This window comes from Ambystoma mexicanum, chromosome 7q (genome assembly GCF_040938575.1).
Source record: "Ambystoma mexicanum isolate Mex_15411 chromosome 7q, UKY_AmexF1_1, whole genome shotgun sequence".
Taxonomy (NCBI): Eukaryota; Metazoa; Chordata; class Amphibia; order Caudata; family Ambystomatidae; genus Ambystoma; species Ambystoma mexicanum.
In genome coordinates, this window is record NC_090941.1 from 34,784,228 (window position 1) to 34,803,377 (window position 19,150).

Genomic DNA, 19,150 nt, shown 5'->3' on the forward strand with positions numbered 1-19,150 from the left:
TTACGCTGCCGTAAACCCCTTACCGCCTGGGTCGTAATGAGGCCCAATATGTATTATGTTACTCATGGCTAACTGTTTGTGTCCCTGTACACTAAACACTTCATCTTACATACATGGAAAACCAATTTTGCAAGCAGTTGGACACTAATTGTTTCAGATCATGATATTGTACAGCTAGAGTAATGACATTTTACTGGCCCATAACCATGGATACACATTTAAATACTGTTATTACTTATGTGTCTTCATGATTGATGATTGAACTATTTCATGTGGAGCTCACTATATTGGGATCAGGAAGTAGGTGATACCATCAGGGTGTTGATCTTCAGCTCAGGGATCAGTATTGAATAGCCTTAATACATGTTGTCCATAGCGCGGACTATGCCTGAATGTAATTCATTGAAGTTTGGCTAGATAACACGCACACTGTCCTTTATCTTATATTTTTCATTTGTTATTTTGTGGTTTGGTGGACAGGGGCCTTCAAACCTTTTTATTTGTTTCATGTGTAGGCATAGCAGACTTGAGTGCCTATTAAAAATAGGAGTTTCTTACCTACAGATGGCTGGGCAAGCACATTGCGGGAGTCCTGGAGTATTTGTCTTAGGAAATCGTTGGTTTTCCAGTCTAACTTTTTCTTTCTCTTTCAATGTTCCTAATTAAGTGACCGGCTTTAATGACCAATTGCTGCTATTTGGGAAATATTTTTTATTTCAGTCATAGGAAATGAACATCTGCTCAACATACATATTTTAGCATTGATTTGCTTTATTCAGTTTGAGTTTTGTTTTGATCCTTATGTCTCTTTCCCCCCGGGGTTCCCACATGTTTGGCACATTGGCAAACACTGGACTGTCCTGGTGAAGACGACATTGGGTTTATCTCTGTGATATTACTGAAACATATGTCAGTAATTTTGCCCATGCCCAAATTTATATAGTGCAGCTCAGAGGTGTGAAATTCTCATCGCTTTATTTCTCCCCACCTTTCCTTCATGAGGGTTACCCCGATAACTCCCTTGCCCCCTGCACTAACCCTTCCATACAGCATTACCCCTGTATATTTGTACATTGTGAGGGTCTGGGGGAGGGTAGGCCTTTATTTCCTGACCTCCTGCTGGGATATTCGTTTAAATACAGAGCTATTAGATGACAATGTGTGCAGCATTTGGGCTGTTCTCATATTATAGCAGGAGGAACCCGCAGTCGGGAAAAAGGCCATTAGAAGTGGCTGTGTGCATTCATTTACCTCACATTCTTTAGGCCTGTGTCAGCACTGGCGTTACTTCTTTATCATCAGGGTCATAAGAATGTCATGAGCCGAAATGTTTAATGGTGGCTGTCTCAAAAGCCACACCCCAAAACACTGTTGACAAAGTATCCATGTAAATTCTATCACTGTTCACTATTGCTGAAGGGTAACATGTGAACATGTCTTTTGAGTAAGCTCTCTGTCGACTGAATAAGGTTGCTTAGAAAAATCATATCATGCAAAGAGGAAAGGTTAAAAGTAAAAAAGAACTTCAGTGGTGGCAATAGTAAACCAAAATATATGATCAAATACTCAGTTGTATAGAGGGAATTTCTTGTTTAAACAAAATGGGGAAAAAAACAGAATAAGAAAGACCGCTCGGAGACCGCACTGAGTGGTCTTTCTAAATCAAACTGTCATGCCCCTGCCACACACAATTGTGTGCAGGTACTGACAGGAGTGGCAAGAAGTGGGAAGTGGGGGAAGGGAGGAAGCGGGTGGGGTAAATGTTTGTTTGCATGACTGTATGGCAGAGGAGGGGGAATGTGTTGGGCTGGGAAGGGGGTGATGGGTGGTGAAGGGGTGTTTAGTTGGAAAACCCTGTGACTTTCTAGAAATCCAATGGGAGAGGGTTAGGGTGGGGGTGGGATTGCATTGCCGGAGGTGGAGGGGTTCAGAATGGCATATTTCTGCATTTTAAAGGCCACAAAAAATTGTCCTAAAAAAACAACGATATTAACGATGCATGTGGTGATTAATTCTTGTATGAAATGTATATCACAATACAGTGATATTGAAATGAAATGATATTTTATTTATATCGCGCTCATACACAAGTGTTTCCGAGCGTGACCAGTAAAAGAGAGGGGAACAGGGGAGAAACAAAAACAATTATCTTACTAGGCCCAGTGACATTAAGATTGTGCAAGTGCATGGGAAAGGGAAAAGGGGGAAAGTGCTTGGAAGGGGGAGAAGTGGAGAGCAGAATAAATAATAATAAGTAGAGTAAATAAATAAAAAAAGGAAATAACAGTGGTAGTGCAGTCAGCAAGTGGCTAAGTGATTATCTTAGTCAGATAGGGTGTATCTCATAAGTGCAGAAGTGGGTGGTTGACTGTATGGGTACAGATACAGACCCCAGTGCAAGGGGTGGCCCAGAGGCAGTGCAGGGGGGAGGCAGGGTGAGCAGGTACCTGGGCCTGAAAAACAGAGGATGGCCAGGTGCACGGTGCCGAGAGAGAAAGCAGATCAGCAGGGGAGAACAGGGGCAAAGGCAGAAGTGAAAAGGAAGGACTTGAGCTGCTTGTGGAACTGGAGATGGTTTTCTTCGAGTTTCAAGGTGGCAGGGAGGCTGTTCAAAAGGGAGGCCCCTGCCAAAGACAGAGACCTACCCCCGGCTCCTTTCTTTGAAAAACGACTGACCATGAGGGAGTGAGAAGTAGAGCACTGAAGTGCTTGAATATTGTAACCATATGTTTCATTGTGTACTTAGGAGCAATGCAATGTGATGCCACTTCCTGTTTTATCAAGGGGTGAAAGGTTGTATTCCATCACTTCCCTTGATGTCACCTCAGGGTGGGGTTAAATGACATCACTTCCTGTGATGTCATCAGAAGTCAACGGTCATGTAATGTCACTTCTGCTACCCCTGACATTTTGGTGAAATTACATCCCTGCAGGCGAGGCCACTGGCAGTCAACAAAGCACATGTCATATTCCTGCTGATGTCTGTATACAGGGGCACTACAGCAGTTCACACAAATTTCTTCTCATACACTGTGTCTACTTCTAAATATTATGAATATATTACATTCCTAAATGTATCCAAAATAACTGAGCACACAGTTGGTCTACTATGCAACCCATGAAGAGACCACAACCTCATACCTTTGACAGAAATCTCATCGCCTATCCACAATCTTTAAACAGGACTAAAACAAATGCAACCAATGAAGGACCCCTCCTAGCATCTGAAGAAGTATTTTACTGGGCCCTTTCTAACTTTTATCCTTTTCCCTCTGTTTTTCTTTCATTCACACCCTCCCTGCGAAAATCTCACAGATTTTACAACACACTCACACCCTATCAGACGGCCCACAAGGCCATGCATACAGATCACAGACTCCTTCTAACCCCTGATGCTGTCAACACTCACATCATATCCATTGCAGCTCTCCTACCCCTGATGCCTCCCTTTTGGAAAACATGCCCAGCTTGCTTTTCCCCCTGAACACAGAGGATTCCTATCGCCACACAGGTGATGCCAACCTGCTCTCAGCAATATGATAGTTTTCTGCATGTGGCTTTCCCTCATACCCACTAACTGCCCCTCTTCACCCTTCTATTTACAAACACACATAAAGCAAGGCAAACATTTGTGTCAGAAGGGGCTTTACAAAACCATGTACCTTAACTTACCTATATAATATAAGAGGCTGGCAGACATACATTGATAAATACAACTATTTACTTTCTTTTGCTTCTCCTGAGGTCAAAATTGCTTATTCGAAACAGTGTAACAAATTGGCAAGAATGAAATAACGAATCCCCAACAAGCAGACATCAGGGTACCACAATAGCTTGATAAAATTGTATATCTTAATGAAGTGGCATTGTTGGGAATCTTACCTTTTGCACAAAACACAATTAGCGAGTGTTCCCTTCAAAAGTCAAAGCAGGAATTGTGTACTTCTTTGCTTGCTTGAGCCCAGGATAAAGCCATGGAATTGGTAAATCAACAGGCTTTATCAGGACTATTTATGGGTGTTGCAAGATCTGGAAAAGATCTGGGGCTACACTAATGTCAGGACTGCCGGGACTCGGGGCTAGCAAGCCTTTTGGTTGTAGATTGTGACCTTTTATCCGGGGCTGCAACAAAAAGACCCAAGGCTATAGCCCCCTTAATCCCCACTCCCCTTGTGGCACCTCTGCGACTTTTCATCTGTATGTACACAACTGAGTTGGTAGAACATGAAGAATGGTGAAAAAATCAATTATAGAACACCATTTAACATGAACGTCCTTTGTGTGTCCTTGCCTGATGAGTAACATATAACCCATTTCAGAAATGTGATCCAAATATCTTTGTGTGTTCTATAGGTATATGCAACAGTGACTGATGCTAGAGTTTGGTGGGCCTGGTTGCTTACCTTGAGACCAGCTTCTTTCCAGTGGTAGTCACTGTACTGCTCAATCATGCATTTTGATTTCTCTTTAAATTTTTCTTCAGAGTCAGCAGACCACCATGGATCCAAACTTCCATTTTTGTCATACTTTCTTCCTATAAAAGAAGTTGACAGAGATATTTGGAATCGTGTATTTTATCAAAGTGAAGTATGTGCCACTTTTGCATTTAAAGTTGTGATTTTGTTTCGAATGTACCCATCCTTCATGGAACACACGTCCCACAAATGATTCCATATTAGTCTTTTTTCTGTAAGCAAATGTTTGTCAAGCATTGGCCGTAATTCTGTGATTAGAATTTCATTAAAGACAGAGGCAATTGGTAGTTGCCGCCAGTGGTATTTTTTATCGTCCGGCATGTAATATGGGCCCAAGACGTTCATTCAAAAAGATATTGCATGACATACCTCATAAGACAGTTTCCACCTACTCACACCTTTAATGGATCTAGGTGATGATAGGAACTCTAAAAAAAAGAGATTGCTACTGTTCTCACCACAGCCAACGACAAAGAGAAACAATTCTCAATTAACATCACTGCCTTGCCAATTTTGAACAAGATGAAAACACTGCAGGGTTCATTTTATTCTCGGCGGATGGGTAAACCAAGACGAAAAAAAACAAGTTGTAAGCATTTATGCCCTGGTTTACCGCCCTGTAACATTTAAATTGCATTTGAAGATGGAGAAAGGGCATGAATCCAAGTTAATGTTATTTCAACATGCTTTTCTTTCTCCTCCTTCTTTAAAGTGCAATTCGTTTTCCACCAGATTTTTATACAGGAGTAAGACAAATTAAGTCCTATGGAATCAACTTACATTTAATACTTGATAACAGCCTGTGAACTCCATAGGAATCCATTGTAAAGGCTGACTACAGAGGATCATTTGAAGACGGATTTTATATAATTTACAAAACTGAGCATAAAACAAAAGACTACAGCTTATATTACCCTTGTTTTACTCATTACTTTTGCACACTGCTATGCAAAAGTGTAATATTTCGTGCATGGGGCCGAAAGGTTGGTGGTCCCGTGCATGCATTTAACACTTCAAATAAAACCACTACATTAAGAGGCCGATTCATGGAATAATTAGCGCGGCGCAAGTGGGCAAAAACGTGCGAATCGCAGTGGAATAGCGAAAATCGCAGTGAACGTGCGAAAATCGCACGAAAAGCAGCGCACGTCGATTCATGGAAGGCCGTGCGCGAGAAAACCAGCGGATGTGCGAAAAAAAAGTGCGCGGCGCACGTTGGCGCACGTTGGCGCACAGGCCATCTAACAGCGTGCGCCAGGTCACAGCGAAAATCGCACAGGCCACAGCGAAATTCGCACATAGCGCGGCGCACGCAATAAAAGTAGGCGGAACACGGGCGTAACACTCGGAATGGGGAACAACTTGCCAAAACGTGGGCGTCACGGGGGAAGTACAGGGCACAAGTGCGCGGAACGCCCACACGCTCGCCTACAACACGTATTCATGGAATAGAATAGGGGAAAAAAGCGCACGCTCAAACCAGCGCACAGGCACAAACACGACCGCCACAAGAAAGGAGGCGGTAGCGTCTCTGCGGCTGTAAGAAATGTGCGCCAAAAGGTGCGCCAACAAATAGCACCTATATACTGCCATGATGAATGTCCCATACTGTGGCCCTCCAGGAAAAATGACGTGCAAAGGGGTACCCACAAACACGGACACCCGCTGACAAAAAATACCTGTGCATGTATACCGGGGTGCGCGGGAAGTGTCACACGCGATTTGCAGGGTACGTGCATCACAGACGTTCCCGTGAAGTTATTCACACGATCGGGCCTGGGGGAGCGGGCTACGTGTATTACAGGGGTTCGCGTGAAGTTCCTCACGCGATCGGGCCTGGGGGAGCGGGCTACGTGTATTACAGGGGTTCGCGTGAAGTTCCTCACGCGATCGGGCCTGGGGGAGCGGGCTACGTGTATTACAGGGGTTCGCGTGAAGTTCCTCACGCGATCGGGCCTGGGGGAGCGGGCTACGTGTATTTCAGGGGTTCGCGTGAAGTTCCACACGCGATCGGGCCTGGGGGAGCGGGCTACGTGTATTACAGGGGTTCACGTGAAGTTCCACACGCGATCGGGCCTGGGGGAGCGGGCTACGTGTATTACAGGGGTTCGCGTGAAGTTCCTCACGCGATCGGGCCTGGGGGAGCGTGCTACGTGTATTTCAGGGGTTCGCGTGAAGTTTCACACGCGAATAGCCTGGGCGCGTGTATTTCAGGGGTGCGCGGGAAGTTTTACACGCGATTTCTGCACGGTACGTGTATTTCAGGGGTTCGCGTGAAGTTTCACACGCGAATAGACTGTGCGCGTGTATTTCAGGGGTGCGAGGGAAGTTTTACACGCGATTTCTGCACGGTACGTGTATTTCAGGGGTTCGCGTGAAGTTTCACACGCGAATAGCCTGGGCGCGTGAATTTGAGGGGTACGCGGGAAGTTCCTCCACGCGATCGGGCCTGGGGGAGCGGGCTACGTGTATTACAGGGGTTCGCGGGAAGTTCCACACGCGAATAGCCTGTGCGCGTGTATTTCAGGGGTTTGCGGGAAGTTCCACACGCGAATAGCCTGGGCGCGTGTATTTCAGGGGTGCGCGGGAAGTTCCACACGCGAATAGGCTCGGCGCGTGTATTTCAGGGGTGCGCGGGAAGTTCCACACGCGAATAGCCTGGGCGCGTGAATTTGAGGGGTGCGCGGGAAGTTCCTCACGCGATCGGGCCTGGGGGAGCGGGCTACGTGTATTACAGGGGTTCGCGGGAAGTTCCAGACGCGAATAGCCTGGGCGCGTGTATTTCAGGGGTTCGCGGGAAGTTCCACACGCGAATAGCCTGGGCGCGTGTATTTCAGGGGTGCGCGGGAAGTTCCACACGCGAATAGGCTGGGCGCGTGAATTTGAGGGGTGCGCGGGAAGTTCCACACGCGAATAGCCTGGGCGCGTGTATTTCAGGGGTGCGCGGGGAGTTCCACACGCGAATAGCCTGGGCCCGTGTATTTCAGGGGTGCGCGGGAAGTTCCACACGCGAATAGCCTGGGCGCGTGTATTTCAGGGGTGCGCGGGAAGTTTTACACGCGAATAGCCTGGGCGCGTGTATTTCAGGGGTGCGCGGGAAGTTTTACACGCGATTTCTGCACGGTACGTGTATTTCAGGGGTGCCGGGGAGTCCCACATGTGATTTGACAGTGTGGGTCCTCCCAGGTGTACCCTGTACACCCTCCACGGCCCCTGCAGGCAGCCCACACCACAGGGGACTACCCTGCATCCCTGGTCATGTCCCGCAGGCAGCCCACCCAACATGGGCATGCCCCCCAGCAAAGGCACATGTCTCCTTGAACTAATGAACACCAACACATGTCCCCTTGCACCCCCACCCCCCAGCACTGTGGGGCACATGCCAGCAGTCCCCCACCCATGTCCAACTCATGTCCCCCACCACCCCCACCCCCCAGCACTGTGGGGCACCTGCCAGTAGGCCCCCACCCATGTCCAACTCATGTCTCCCACCACCCCCACCCCCCAGCCACCAGGGTCACCCTCCACCAGGGCCCCACTCATGTCTCCCACCACCCCCACCCCCCAGCACTGTGGGGCACCTGCCAGCAGGCCCCCACCCATGTCCAACTCATGTCTCCCACCACCCCCCAGCCACCAGGGTCACCCTCCACCAGGGCCCCACTCATGTCTCCCACCACCCCCACCCCCCAGCAGTGCAGGGTCACCCTCCACCAGGGCCCCACTCATGTCTCCCACCACCCCCACCCCCCAGCACTGTGGGGCACCTGCCAGCAGGCCCCCACCCATGTCCAACTCATGTCTCCCACCACCCCCACCCCCCAGCACTGTCTCCACCCCCCACCCCCCAGCACTGGGGCACCTGCCACAGGGGCCCCCACCATGTCCAACTCATGCTCCCACCACCCCCACCCCCAGCACTGTGCGCACAGCCCCACCCCATATCCAACATTCTCCCACCACCCCCACCCCCAGCCACAGGGTCACCCTCCACCAGGGCCCCACTCATGTCTCCCACCACCCCCACCCCCAGCGTGCAGGGTCACCCTCCACCAGGGCCCCACTCATGTCTCCCACCACCCCCACCCCCCAGCACTGTGGGGCACCTGCCAGCAGGCCCCCACCCATGTCCAACTCATGTCTCCCACCACCCCCACACCCCAGCACTGTGGGGCACCTGCCAGCAGGCCCCCACCCATGTCCAACTCATGTCTCCCACCACCCCCACCCCCCAGCACTGTGGGGCACCTGCCAGTAGGCCCCCACCCATGTCCAACTCATGTCTCCCACCACCCCCACCCCCCAGCCACCAGGGTCACCCTCCACCAGGGCCCCACTCATGTCTCCCACCACCCCCACCCCCCAGCACTGTGGGGCACCTGCCAGCAGGCCCCCACCCATGTCCAACTCATGTCTCCCACCACCCCCACCCCCCAGCACTGTGGGGCACCTGCCAGCAGGCCCCCACCCATGTCCAACTCATGTCTCCCACCACCCCCACCCCCCAGCCACCAGGGTCACCCTCCACCAGGGCCCCACTCATGTCTCCCACCACCCCCACCCCCCAGCCACCAGGGTCACCCTCCACCAGGGCCCCACTCATGTCTCCCATCACCCCCACACCCCAGCAGTGCAGGGTCACCCTCCACCAGGCCCCCACTCATGTCTCCCACCACCCCCACCCCCCAGCAGTGCAGGCTCAACCTCCACCAGGCCCCCACTCATGTCCCCCTGCACCCCCACCCCCCTGCCACCATGTGCAGCCCCCACCAGGTCCTCACAATCCCCAATCATGTGCGTAATGGTCAGCCTCCACAGCCAAAAAGACCTACCAAGTAACCCATTCACCCACATGGAAATGGAAATCACATGTTACACCCCCAATGTACATGAAGCAAATGAACCCATGTCCGTCACACACATATTTTCAAATTGAATGGGAAAACACACAACATGACATGCATGAAACCAATGAGATGAAACCACACAGTGAACAATGTAAAAAAAAATGTATTGAAAAAAATACAAATGCCAAAGAAAGAAAACTAACTACAATGTAAATGTGAAAAAATAAGCTGCATGTCCGCATAAAAACACAAATCTAGAAAATCAAATCAAAAAAATTATGTCCAAAGTGAAATGTAAAAACTCTCCATGCAACAAAGAACTATGTACAAAAATAACAAGGGTCCATCATCACAACTGAACTAAGGAAACCTCCTAAAAATCCTACCTAAATATCAACTATATACAAAAAGTGGAGCAGTGTCCGTCGACTCCAAATAATAATAAGAACGAAAGGAAACCTAAAACTAAAGAACTATATACAAAGGCGGCGGGCAAGTCCAGCGGCTCACTCTGTGGTGTTCCGGGCCAGGGCATCATCGAACTCCTGTTCGATGTCCCGGAGGCGGTCCAGTTCCATGGCCCCGAGGGTCCGCAGGGACGACGCCGTGTCCTCCTCCAACCCCCTGCGGATTGCCTCGAGGCACTCGGCCCGCCTCAGGGCCCTCCGCATGGAGTTCTCCGCCCTGACCATTGTGAGCCGCGCCTCTTCCGCCCGCCGCCGCTCCGCACCTATGGCGTGGCCCAACCGCTGCCACACGGAAGACACTCTCTGTCCTGGGTCCTCCTGCCCTCCGGCCGATGCCTGCCCCTCCGATGTCGAAGGCCCCGAGCCTTCATGGCTCCCACCATCTTGCTGCTGCTGCTGCTCTGCCTCTGCCCGTGCACTGCCTCCTGCTGCCTGCACATCCTCCGCCGGCTGGGGTGCACCTGTTGATGTGGCCACCCCTGCTGGACGTCCGACTCCCGACTGTGGCAGGGATGCCTCCTCCACCAGCCTGGCCGCACTGTCAGAGGCAGCTCCACAGGGCACCCAGGTGACTGATGGGTGGGAAGATGGCACAGAGGACGACTGGCGCGTAGGGGGTCCAGTTGAGGAGGGGGTCGGAGCAAGCCCCATCAGACAGCGGAATCCGGCCTGGGTGACCTGTCCCAGCAGGCTGACGTGGTCAACGAGCCATTCGAGATGACGTGCAGTCTCTCCATGAAAAGACTGCAGGTCACCTCGCATGGCCCGTTGACGCAACGCCACACCAGCCAGGACAGGCTCAACCCGGTCCTGGATGGCCACGTCCGCAGGCAGAGGAAGGCCAGTTGACGTCAGCTCATCCCCTGCCTGAAAACGGGTCTGGACGTAGGCATCCCTGCTGGTGCAAGATGATGCAGGGACAGGATCGGGGACAGGATTGCACACAGGCACCTCCGCGGCCGCCTGTGCTGCCTCCTGTCCCTGGTCCTGGACTGCACCACTAGCACCAGTGGGATCCCCACCTCCAGACCCTGTCTCTGGTGCTTGCGCGGCCCCCTCCTCCACCAAACCCCCCACCAACCTGGATGACTCTGTGCCATCTTCCCCTGTTGGGCCCTGTGGGGTCCCAGCTGCCCCTTCTGCTGCCGAGGAGTCCAACTGCAACCTCCGCCTCTTGGACCTCCCCCCGGCAGCTGCGGCCTGGGACGCGGCACCGGACTCCTCACTCCCCGACGAGATGACAACACGGGAGGGGAGCCGGGCCTTGCGTCTCCGGCTGGCGGTCGGATCCCCGCCGCTGTGCTCCACAGCACCTTCTCCGCCCTCTTCATCAGTTGACGCTGCAGACAGGGAGAAACAAAACACAGGCATCAGGGCACTGTACAATGGACACATACACGCATGACAGTTGCACATGAGTGGCATTGGCAAACCTCAGACATGTCATCACAATCCTCAACACACATGTCATTGCAACTGGCACACATGAGCCATACCACAGCCATATCGCAACTGCCACCACCATCCCCACACATACAACAGCATCAGCAGCCAAAGGGGAGCCATACATCACATGCAACACAGGAAGTGCACCACACATGTACACACACCACCACACTTGCATGCATGTCTACACCTCTGCCAAGTGTCGCACTGTTCAGACAGGCATCCATGTCACATCTGCCAATCAGGCTTCCACATACCGCTGTCACATGCATCCATGTAGCATCACTGTTGCACCTTTGACAAATACACACACATGCACATGTACACAGTGCTCATACATGCAGCCGAAAACAACATACATGCCTGACATCACGGACATGTCTACTTACATACACATTCCTCCAAACATGTGTGCACGCACAACTGCATTTGCCATGCAAGCCCACACACACAAGCACCATCCATGTCTCACACATTACAGCCCTCGCATGTGTCAGCCCCATGGCCCTGTACACCCCCACCCATACTCCACCCCATACAAACAGATGTGCAACTGGCACAATGGGGAATGATCACCACACGCCCTGCTCACAACCAGGATGCATGTACACTCACCGCTCGACTCCAGACGGCTCTGCTTCTCTAGGACCTGGACGTGGAGCGCTGGGGATATGCGTTCCAGGACCCCCATCTGTTCTTCCGACAAGTGGCCCCGGCGCCCCTTGGCATCCGCTGCCTTCAAGAGGCGCCGGGCCTTGTTCAGGGTCCTGGACCTGAAGTCCTCCCAGCGCTTCCTGACATGTTGTAAGTCCCGGACTGCCACCCCCTCCGCGTTGATGGCAGTCACGATGTCTGTCCAGATCCGAGTCCGTCCTTCCTTGTCGGCGCGGGAACTTCCAAAGAGGGCATCATACTGCCCCAGGACTTGCTCCACCAGGACACCAACTTCGGTGGCACTGAAGCTGGTGCCCCTCTGCCTCTCTGGCCGGGGGTTGTCAGTGGTCACAGATGGTGTTAGCCCCGACATGACAACCCCAGAGGCAGGAGTGGGTGGGCAACTGGGTCCTGGGGCTGGGCTGTGGAGCGATGGAATTCCAGTCGGGAGTCTTCTGTTCCAGCAGGGGTGGTCACAGCAACAGCACCCCTGGCTGATGTGCAGGCAGCAAATGGCAGTGCACGTGGGCAGCAGGCAGTCAGGCAGCAGCAGATAGCAGGTGGGAGCGTGCTCGGGGCTCTGGGGGGCAGTAATTCGGCCTTCTGGGCAGGAGCGTGGTCTCCCGTGTGCTCACGCGTGGCCAGCTTGGTACGGAGTGAATTGGCACGTGAAAATCCTGCACGTCAGCGTGAAAACCGAGGAAAGGCCCTTAGCGCGTAAGCGCGTCAGCACGCATACGCGATTCCATTGGACCAAAGGCCCTCAGCGCGTAAGCGCGTCTGTGACGTGACCCGCACGGGTGTTTCCCACACAGCACGTGATGACAGAGCACACGTGGAAAGACTGCACGTCAGAGTCTCATTGCGTGTGATTGGTGGAAATGGCCGTACACCGGGATACAGGTGCGCTGACGTACTTGCGTGTGTAAGTGTCCGCGCACACCTCATATACACGTACATAGGCCAATCGCGTGTACACGCACTTTTGTCCAATTACACGCGATGAGACTCTGACGTGCAGTCTTTCCACGTGTGCTCTGTCATCACGTGCTGTGTGGGAAACACCCGTGCGGGTCACGTCACAGACGCGCTTACGCGCTGAGGGCCTTTGGTCCAATGGAATCGCGTATGCGTGCTGACGCGCTTACGCGCTAAGGGCCTTTCCTCGGTTTTCACGCTGACGTGCAGGATTTTCACGTGCCAATTCACTCCGTACCAAGCTGGCCACGCGTGAGCACACGGGAGACCACGCTCCTGCCCAGAAGGCCGAATTACTGCCCCCCAGAGCCCCGAGCACGCTCCCACCTGCTATCTGCTGCTGCCTGACTGCCTGCTGCCCACGTGCACTGCCATTTGCTGCCTGCACATCAGCCAGGGGTGCTGTTGCTGTGACCACCCCTGCTGGAACAGAAGACTCCCGACTGGAATTCCATCGCTCCACAGCCCAGCCCCAGGACCCAGTTGCCCACCCACTCCTGCCTCTGGGGTTGTCATGTCGGGGCTAACACCATCTGTGACCACTGACAACCCCCGGCCAGAGAGGCAGAGGGGCACCAGCTTCAGTGCCACCGAAGTTGGTGTCCTGGTGGAGCAAGTCCTGGGGCAGTATGATGCCCTCTTTGGAAGTTCCCGCGCCGACAAGGAAGGACGGACTCGGATCTGGACAGACATCGTGACTGCCATCAACGCGGAGGGGGTGGCAGTCCGGGACTTACAACATGTCAGGAAGCGCTGGGAGGACTTCAGGTCCAGGACCCTGAACAAGGCCCGGCGCCTCTTGAAGGCAGCGGATGCCAAGGGGCGCCGGGGCCACTTGTCGGAAGAACAGATGGGGGTCCTGGAACGCATATCCCCAGCGCTCCACGTCCAGGTCCTAGAGAAGCAGAGCCGTCTGGAGTCGAGCGGTGAGTGTACATGCATCCTGGTTGTGAGCAGGGCGTGTGGTGATCATTCCCCATTGTGCCAGTTGCACATCTGTTTGTATGGGGTGGAGTATGGGTGGGGGTGTACAGGGCCGTGGGGCTGACACATGCGAGGGCTGTAATGTGTGAGACATGGATGGTGCTTGTGTGTGTGGGCTTGCATGGCAAATGCAGTTGTGCGTGCACACATGTTTGGAGGAATGTGTATGTAAGTAGACATGTCCGTGATGTCAGGCATGTATGTTGTTTTCGGCTGCATGTATGAGCACTGTGTACATGTGCATGTGTGTGTATTTGTCAAAGGTGCAACAGTGATGCTACATGGATGCATGTGACAGCGGTATGTGGAAGCCTGATTGGCAGATGTGACATGGATGCCTGTCTGAACAGTGCGACACTTGGCAGAGGTGTAGACATGCATGCAAGTGTGGTGGTGTGTGTACATGTGTGGTGCACTTCCTGTGTTGCATGTGATGTATGGCTCCCCTTTGGCTGCTGATGCTGTTGTATGTGTGGGGATGGTGGTGGCAGTTGCGATATGGCTGTGGTATGGCTCATGTGTGCCAGTTGCAATGACATGTGTGTTGGGGATTGTGATGGCATGTCTGAGGTTTGCCAATGCCACTCATGTACAACTGTCATGTGTGTATGTGTCCATTGTACAGTGCCCTGATGCCTGTGTTTTGTTTCTCCCTGTCTGCAGCGTCAACTGATGAAGAGGGCGGAGAAGGTGCTGTGGAGCACAGCGGCGGGGATCCGACCGCCAGCCGGAGACGCAAGGCCCGGCTCCCCTCCCGTGTTGTCATCTCGTCGGGGAGTGAGGAGTCCGGTGCCGCGTCCCAGGCCGCAGCTGCCGGGGGGAGGTCCAAGAGGCGGAGGTTGCAGTTGGACTCCTCGGCAGCAGAAGGGGCAGCTGGGACCCCACAGGGCCCAACAGGGGAAGATGGCACAGAGTCATCCAGGTTGGTGGGGGGTCTGGTGGAGGAGGAGGCCGTGCAAGCACCAGAGACGGGGTCTGGAGGTGGGGATCCCACTGGTGCTAGTGGTGCAGTCCAGGACCAGGGACAGGAGGCAGCACAGGCGGCCGCGGAGGTGCCTGTGTGCAATCCTGTCCCCGATCCTGTCCCTGCATCATCTTGCACCAGCAGGGATGCCTACGTCCAGACCCGTTTTCAGGCAGGGGATGAGCTGACGTCAACTGGCCTTCCTCTGCCTGCGGACGTGGCTATCCAGGTCCGGGTTGAGCCTGTCCTGGCTGGTGTGGCGTTGCGTCAACGGGCCATGCGAGGTGACCTGCAGTCTTTTCATGGAGAGACTGCACGTCATCTCGAATGGCTCGTTGACCACGTCAGCCTGCTGGGACAGGTCACCCAGACCGGATTCCTCCATCTGATGGGGCTTGTTCCGACCCCCTCCTCAACTGGACCCCCTACGCGCCAGTCGTCCTCTGTGCCATCTTCCCACCCATCAGTCACCTGGGTGCCCTGTGGAGCTGCCTCTGACAGTGCGGCCAGGCTGGTGGAGGAGGCATCTCTGCCACAGTCGGGAGTCGGACGTCCAGCAGGGGTGGCCACATCAACAACTGCACCCCAGCCGGCGGAGGATGTGCATGCAGCAGGAGGCAGTGCACGGGCAGAGGCAGAGCTGCAGCAGCAGCAAGATGGTGGGAGCCATGAAGGCTCGGGGCCTTCGACATCGGAGGGGCAGGCATCGGCCGGAGGGCAGGAGGACCCAGGACAGAGAGTGTCTTCCGTGTGGCAGCGGTTGGGCCACGCCATAGGTGCGGAGCGGCGGCGGGCGGAAGAGGCGCGGCTCACAATGGTCAGGGCGGAGAACTCCATGCGGAGGGCCCTGAGGCGGGCCGAGTGCCTCGAGGCAATCCGCAGGGGGTTGGAGGAGGACACGGCGTCGTCCCTGCGGACCCTCGGGGCCATGGAACTGGACCGCCTCCGGGACATCGAACAGGAGTTCGATGATGCCCTGGCCCGGAACACCACAGAGTGAGCCGCTGGACTTGCCCGCCGCCTTTGTATATAGTTCTTTAGTTTTAGGTTTCCTTTGTTTTTTCTTATGATTTGGAGTCGACGGACACTGCTCCACTTTTTGTATATAGTTGATATTTAGGTAGGTTTTTTAGGAGGTTTCCTTAGTTCTGTTGTGATGATGGACCCTTGTTATTTTTGTACATAGTTCTTTGTTGCACGGAGAGTTTTGACATTTCACTTTGGACAACATTTTTTGGATTTGATTTTCTAGTTTTGTGTTTTTATGCGGACATGCAGCTTCTTTTTTCACATTTACATTGTAGTTAGTTTTCTTTCTTTAGCATTCGTATTTTTTTCTAATACATTTTTTTTTACATTGTTCACTGTGTGGTTTCATCTCATTGGTTTCATGCATGTCATGTTGTGTGTTTTCCCATTCAATTGGAATATATGTGTGTGACGGACATGGGTTCATTTGCTTCATGAACATTGGGGGTGTAACATGTGATTTCCATTTCCATGTGGGTGAATGGGTTACTTGGTAGGGCTTTTTGGCTGTGGAGGCTGACCAATACGCACATTGTGAGGACCTGGTGGAGGGTGACCCTGGTGGCAGGGGGGTGGGGGTGGTGGGAGACATGAGTGGGGGCCTGGTGGAGGGTGACCCTGCACTGCTGGGGGGTGGGGGTGGTGGGAGACATGAGTGGGGGCCTGGTGGAGGGTGCCCCTGGTGGCTGGGGGGTGGGGGTGGTGGGAGACATGAGTGGGGTCCTGGTGGAGGGTGCCCCAGCACTGCTGGGGGGTGGGGGTGGTGGGAGACATGAGTGGGGGCCTGGTGGAGGGTGCCCCTGGTGGCTGGGGGGTGGGGGTGGTGGGAGACATGAGTGGGGGCCTGGTGGAGGGTGCCCCTGCACTGCTGGGGGGTGGGGGTGGTGGGAGACATGAGTGGGGGCCTGGTGGAGGGTGCCCCAGCACTGCTGGGGGGTGGGGGTGGTGGGAGACATGAGTGGGGGCCTGGTGGAGGGTGCCCCTGGTGGCGGGGGGGTGGGGGTGATAGGGGACATGAGTGGGGGCCTGGTGGAGGCTGCCCCTGCACTGCTGGGGGGTGGGGGTGGTGGGAGACATGAGTGGGGGCCTGGTGGAGGGTGACCCTGGGGGGTGGGGGTGGTGGGAGACATGAGTGGGGGCCTGGTGGAGGGTGCCCCTGCACTGCTGGGGGGTGGGGGTGGTGGGAGACATGAGTGGGGGCCTGGTGGAGGGTGACCCTGCACTGCTGGGGGGTGGGGGTGGTGGGAGACATGAGTGGGGGCCTGGTGGAGGGTGCCCCTGGTGGCTGGAGGGTGGGGGTGGTGGGAGACATGAGTGGGGGCCTGGTGGAGGGTGCCCCAGCACTGCTGGGGGGTGGGGGTGGTGGGAGACATGAGTGGGGGCCTGGTGGAGGGTGCCCCTGGTGGCTGGGGGGTGGGGGTGGTGGGAGACATGAGTGGGGGCCTGGTGGAGGGTGCCCCTGCACTGCTGGGGGGTGGGGGTGGTGGGAGACATGAGTGGGGGCCTGGTGGAGGGTGCCCCAGCACTGCTGGGGGGTGGGGGTGGTGGGAGACATGAGTGGGGGCCTGGTGGAGGGTGCCCCTGGTGGCTGGGGGGTGGGGGTGGTGGGAGACATGAGTGGGGGCCTGGTGGAGGGTGCCCCTGCACTGCTGGGGGGTGGGGGTGGTGGGAGACATGAGTGGGGGCCTGGTGGAGGGTGCCCCTGGTGGCGGGGGGGTGGGGGTGATAGGGGACATGAGTGGGGGCCTGGTGGAGGCTGCCCCTGCACTGCTGGGGGGTGGGGGTGGTGGGAGACATGAGTGGGGGCCTGGTGGAGGGTGCCCCTGGTGGCTGGGGGGTGGGGGTGGTGGGAGACATGAGTGGGGGCCTGGTGGAGGGTGCCCCTGCACTGCTGGGGGGTGGGGGTGGTGGGAGACATGAGTGGGGGCCTGGTGGAGGGTGCCCCTGGTGGCGGGGGGGTGGGGGTGATAGGGGACATGAGTGGGGGCCTGGTGGAGGCTGCCCCTGCACTGCTGGGGGGTGGGGGTGGTGGGAGACATGAGTGGGGGCCTGGTGGAGGGTGCCCCTGCACTGCTGGGGGGTGGGGGTGGTGGGAGACATGAGTGGGGGCCTGGTGGAGGGTGACCCTGCACTGCTGGGGGATGGGGGTGGTGGGAGACATGAGTGGGGGCCTGGTGGAGGGTGCCCCTGGTGGCTGGGGGGTGGGGGTGGTGGGAGACATGAGTGGGGGCCTGGTGGAGGGTGCCCCAGCACTGCTGGGGGGTGGGGGTGGTGGGAGACATGAGTGGGGGCCTGGTGGAGGGTGCCCCTGGTGGCTGGGGGGTGGGGGTGGTGGGAGACATGAGTGGGGGCCTGGTGGAGGGTGCCCCTGCACTGCTGGGGGGTGGGGGTGGTGGGAGACATGAGTGGGGGCCTGGTGGAGGGTGCCCCAGCACTGCTGGGGGGTGGGGGTGGTGGGAGACATGAGTGGGGGCCTGGTGGAGGGTGCCCCTGGTGGCTGGGGGGTGGGGGTGGTGGGAGACATGAGTGGGGGCCTGGTGGAGGGTGCCCCTGCACTGCTGGGGGATGGGGGTGGTGGGAGACATGAGTGGGGGCCTGGTGGAGGGTGCCCCTGCACTGCTGAGGGGTGGGGGTGGTGGGAGACATGAGTGGGGGCCTGGTGGAGGGTGCCCCTGGTGGCTGGGGGGTGGGGGTGGTGGGAGACATGAGTGGGGGCCTGGTGGAGGGTGCCCCAGCACTGCTGGGGGGTGGGGGTGGTGGGAGACATGAGTGGGGGCCTGGTGGAGGGTGCCCCTGGTGGCTGGGGGGTGGGGGTGGTGGGAGACATGAGTGGGGGCCTGGTGGAGGGTGCCCCTGGTGGCTGGGGGGTGGGGGTGGTGGGAGACATGAGTGGGGGCCTGGTGGAGGGTGCCCCTGCACTGCTGGGGGGTGTGGGTGGTGGGAGACATATGTGGGGGCCTGGTGGAGGGTGCCCCTGGTGGCGGGGGGGTGGGGGTGATAGGGGACATGAGTGGGGGCCTGGTGGAGGGTGCCCCTGGTGGCTGGGGGGTGGGGGTGGTGGGAGACATGAGTGGGGGCCTGGTGGAGGGTGCCCCTGCACTGCTGGGGGGTGGGGGTGCAGGGGGACATGAGCAGGTGTGCAGGGTAGTCCCCTGTTTTGTGGGCTGCCTGCAGGGGCTGTGGAGGGTGTACAGGGAACACCTGTGAGGACCCACCCAGCCTAATTGCGTGTGATAATTCCCGCACACCCCTGTAATACACGTACCAAGCCAAATCGCGTGTGATAATTCCCACGCACCCCTGTAA

General features: G+C 55.6%; 1 protein-coding gene across 2 annotated transcripts in view; it reads right to left on the bottom strand.

Moving 5' to 3' along the window:
• The window catches only part of PHEX (phosphate regulating endopeptidase X-linked), a 1,520,886-nt gene that overhangs the window by 107,270 nt on the left and 1,394,466 nt on the right, over positions 1-19,150 (bottom strand). For both annotated transcript variants that reach the window (XM_069639233.1, XM_069639232.1), the window contains exon 18: positions 4,404-4,534. In XM_069639233.1, the coding sequence (XP_069495334.1) occupies positions 4,404-4,534 (131 nt within the window). The remainder of the gene's footprint in view (positions 1-4,403; positions 4,535-19,150) is intronic.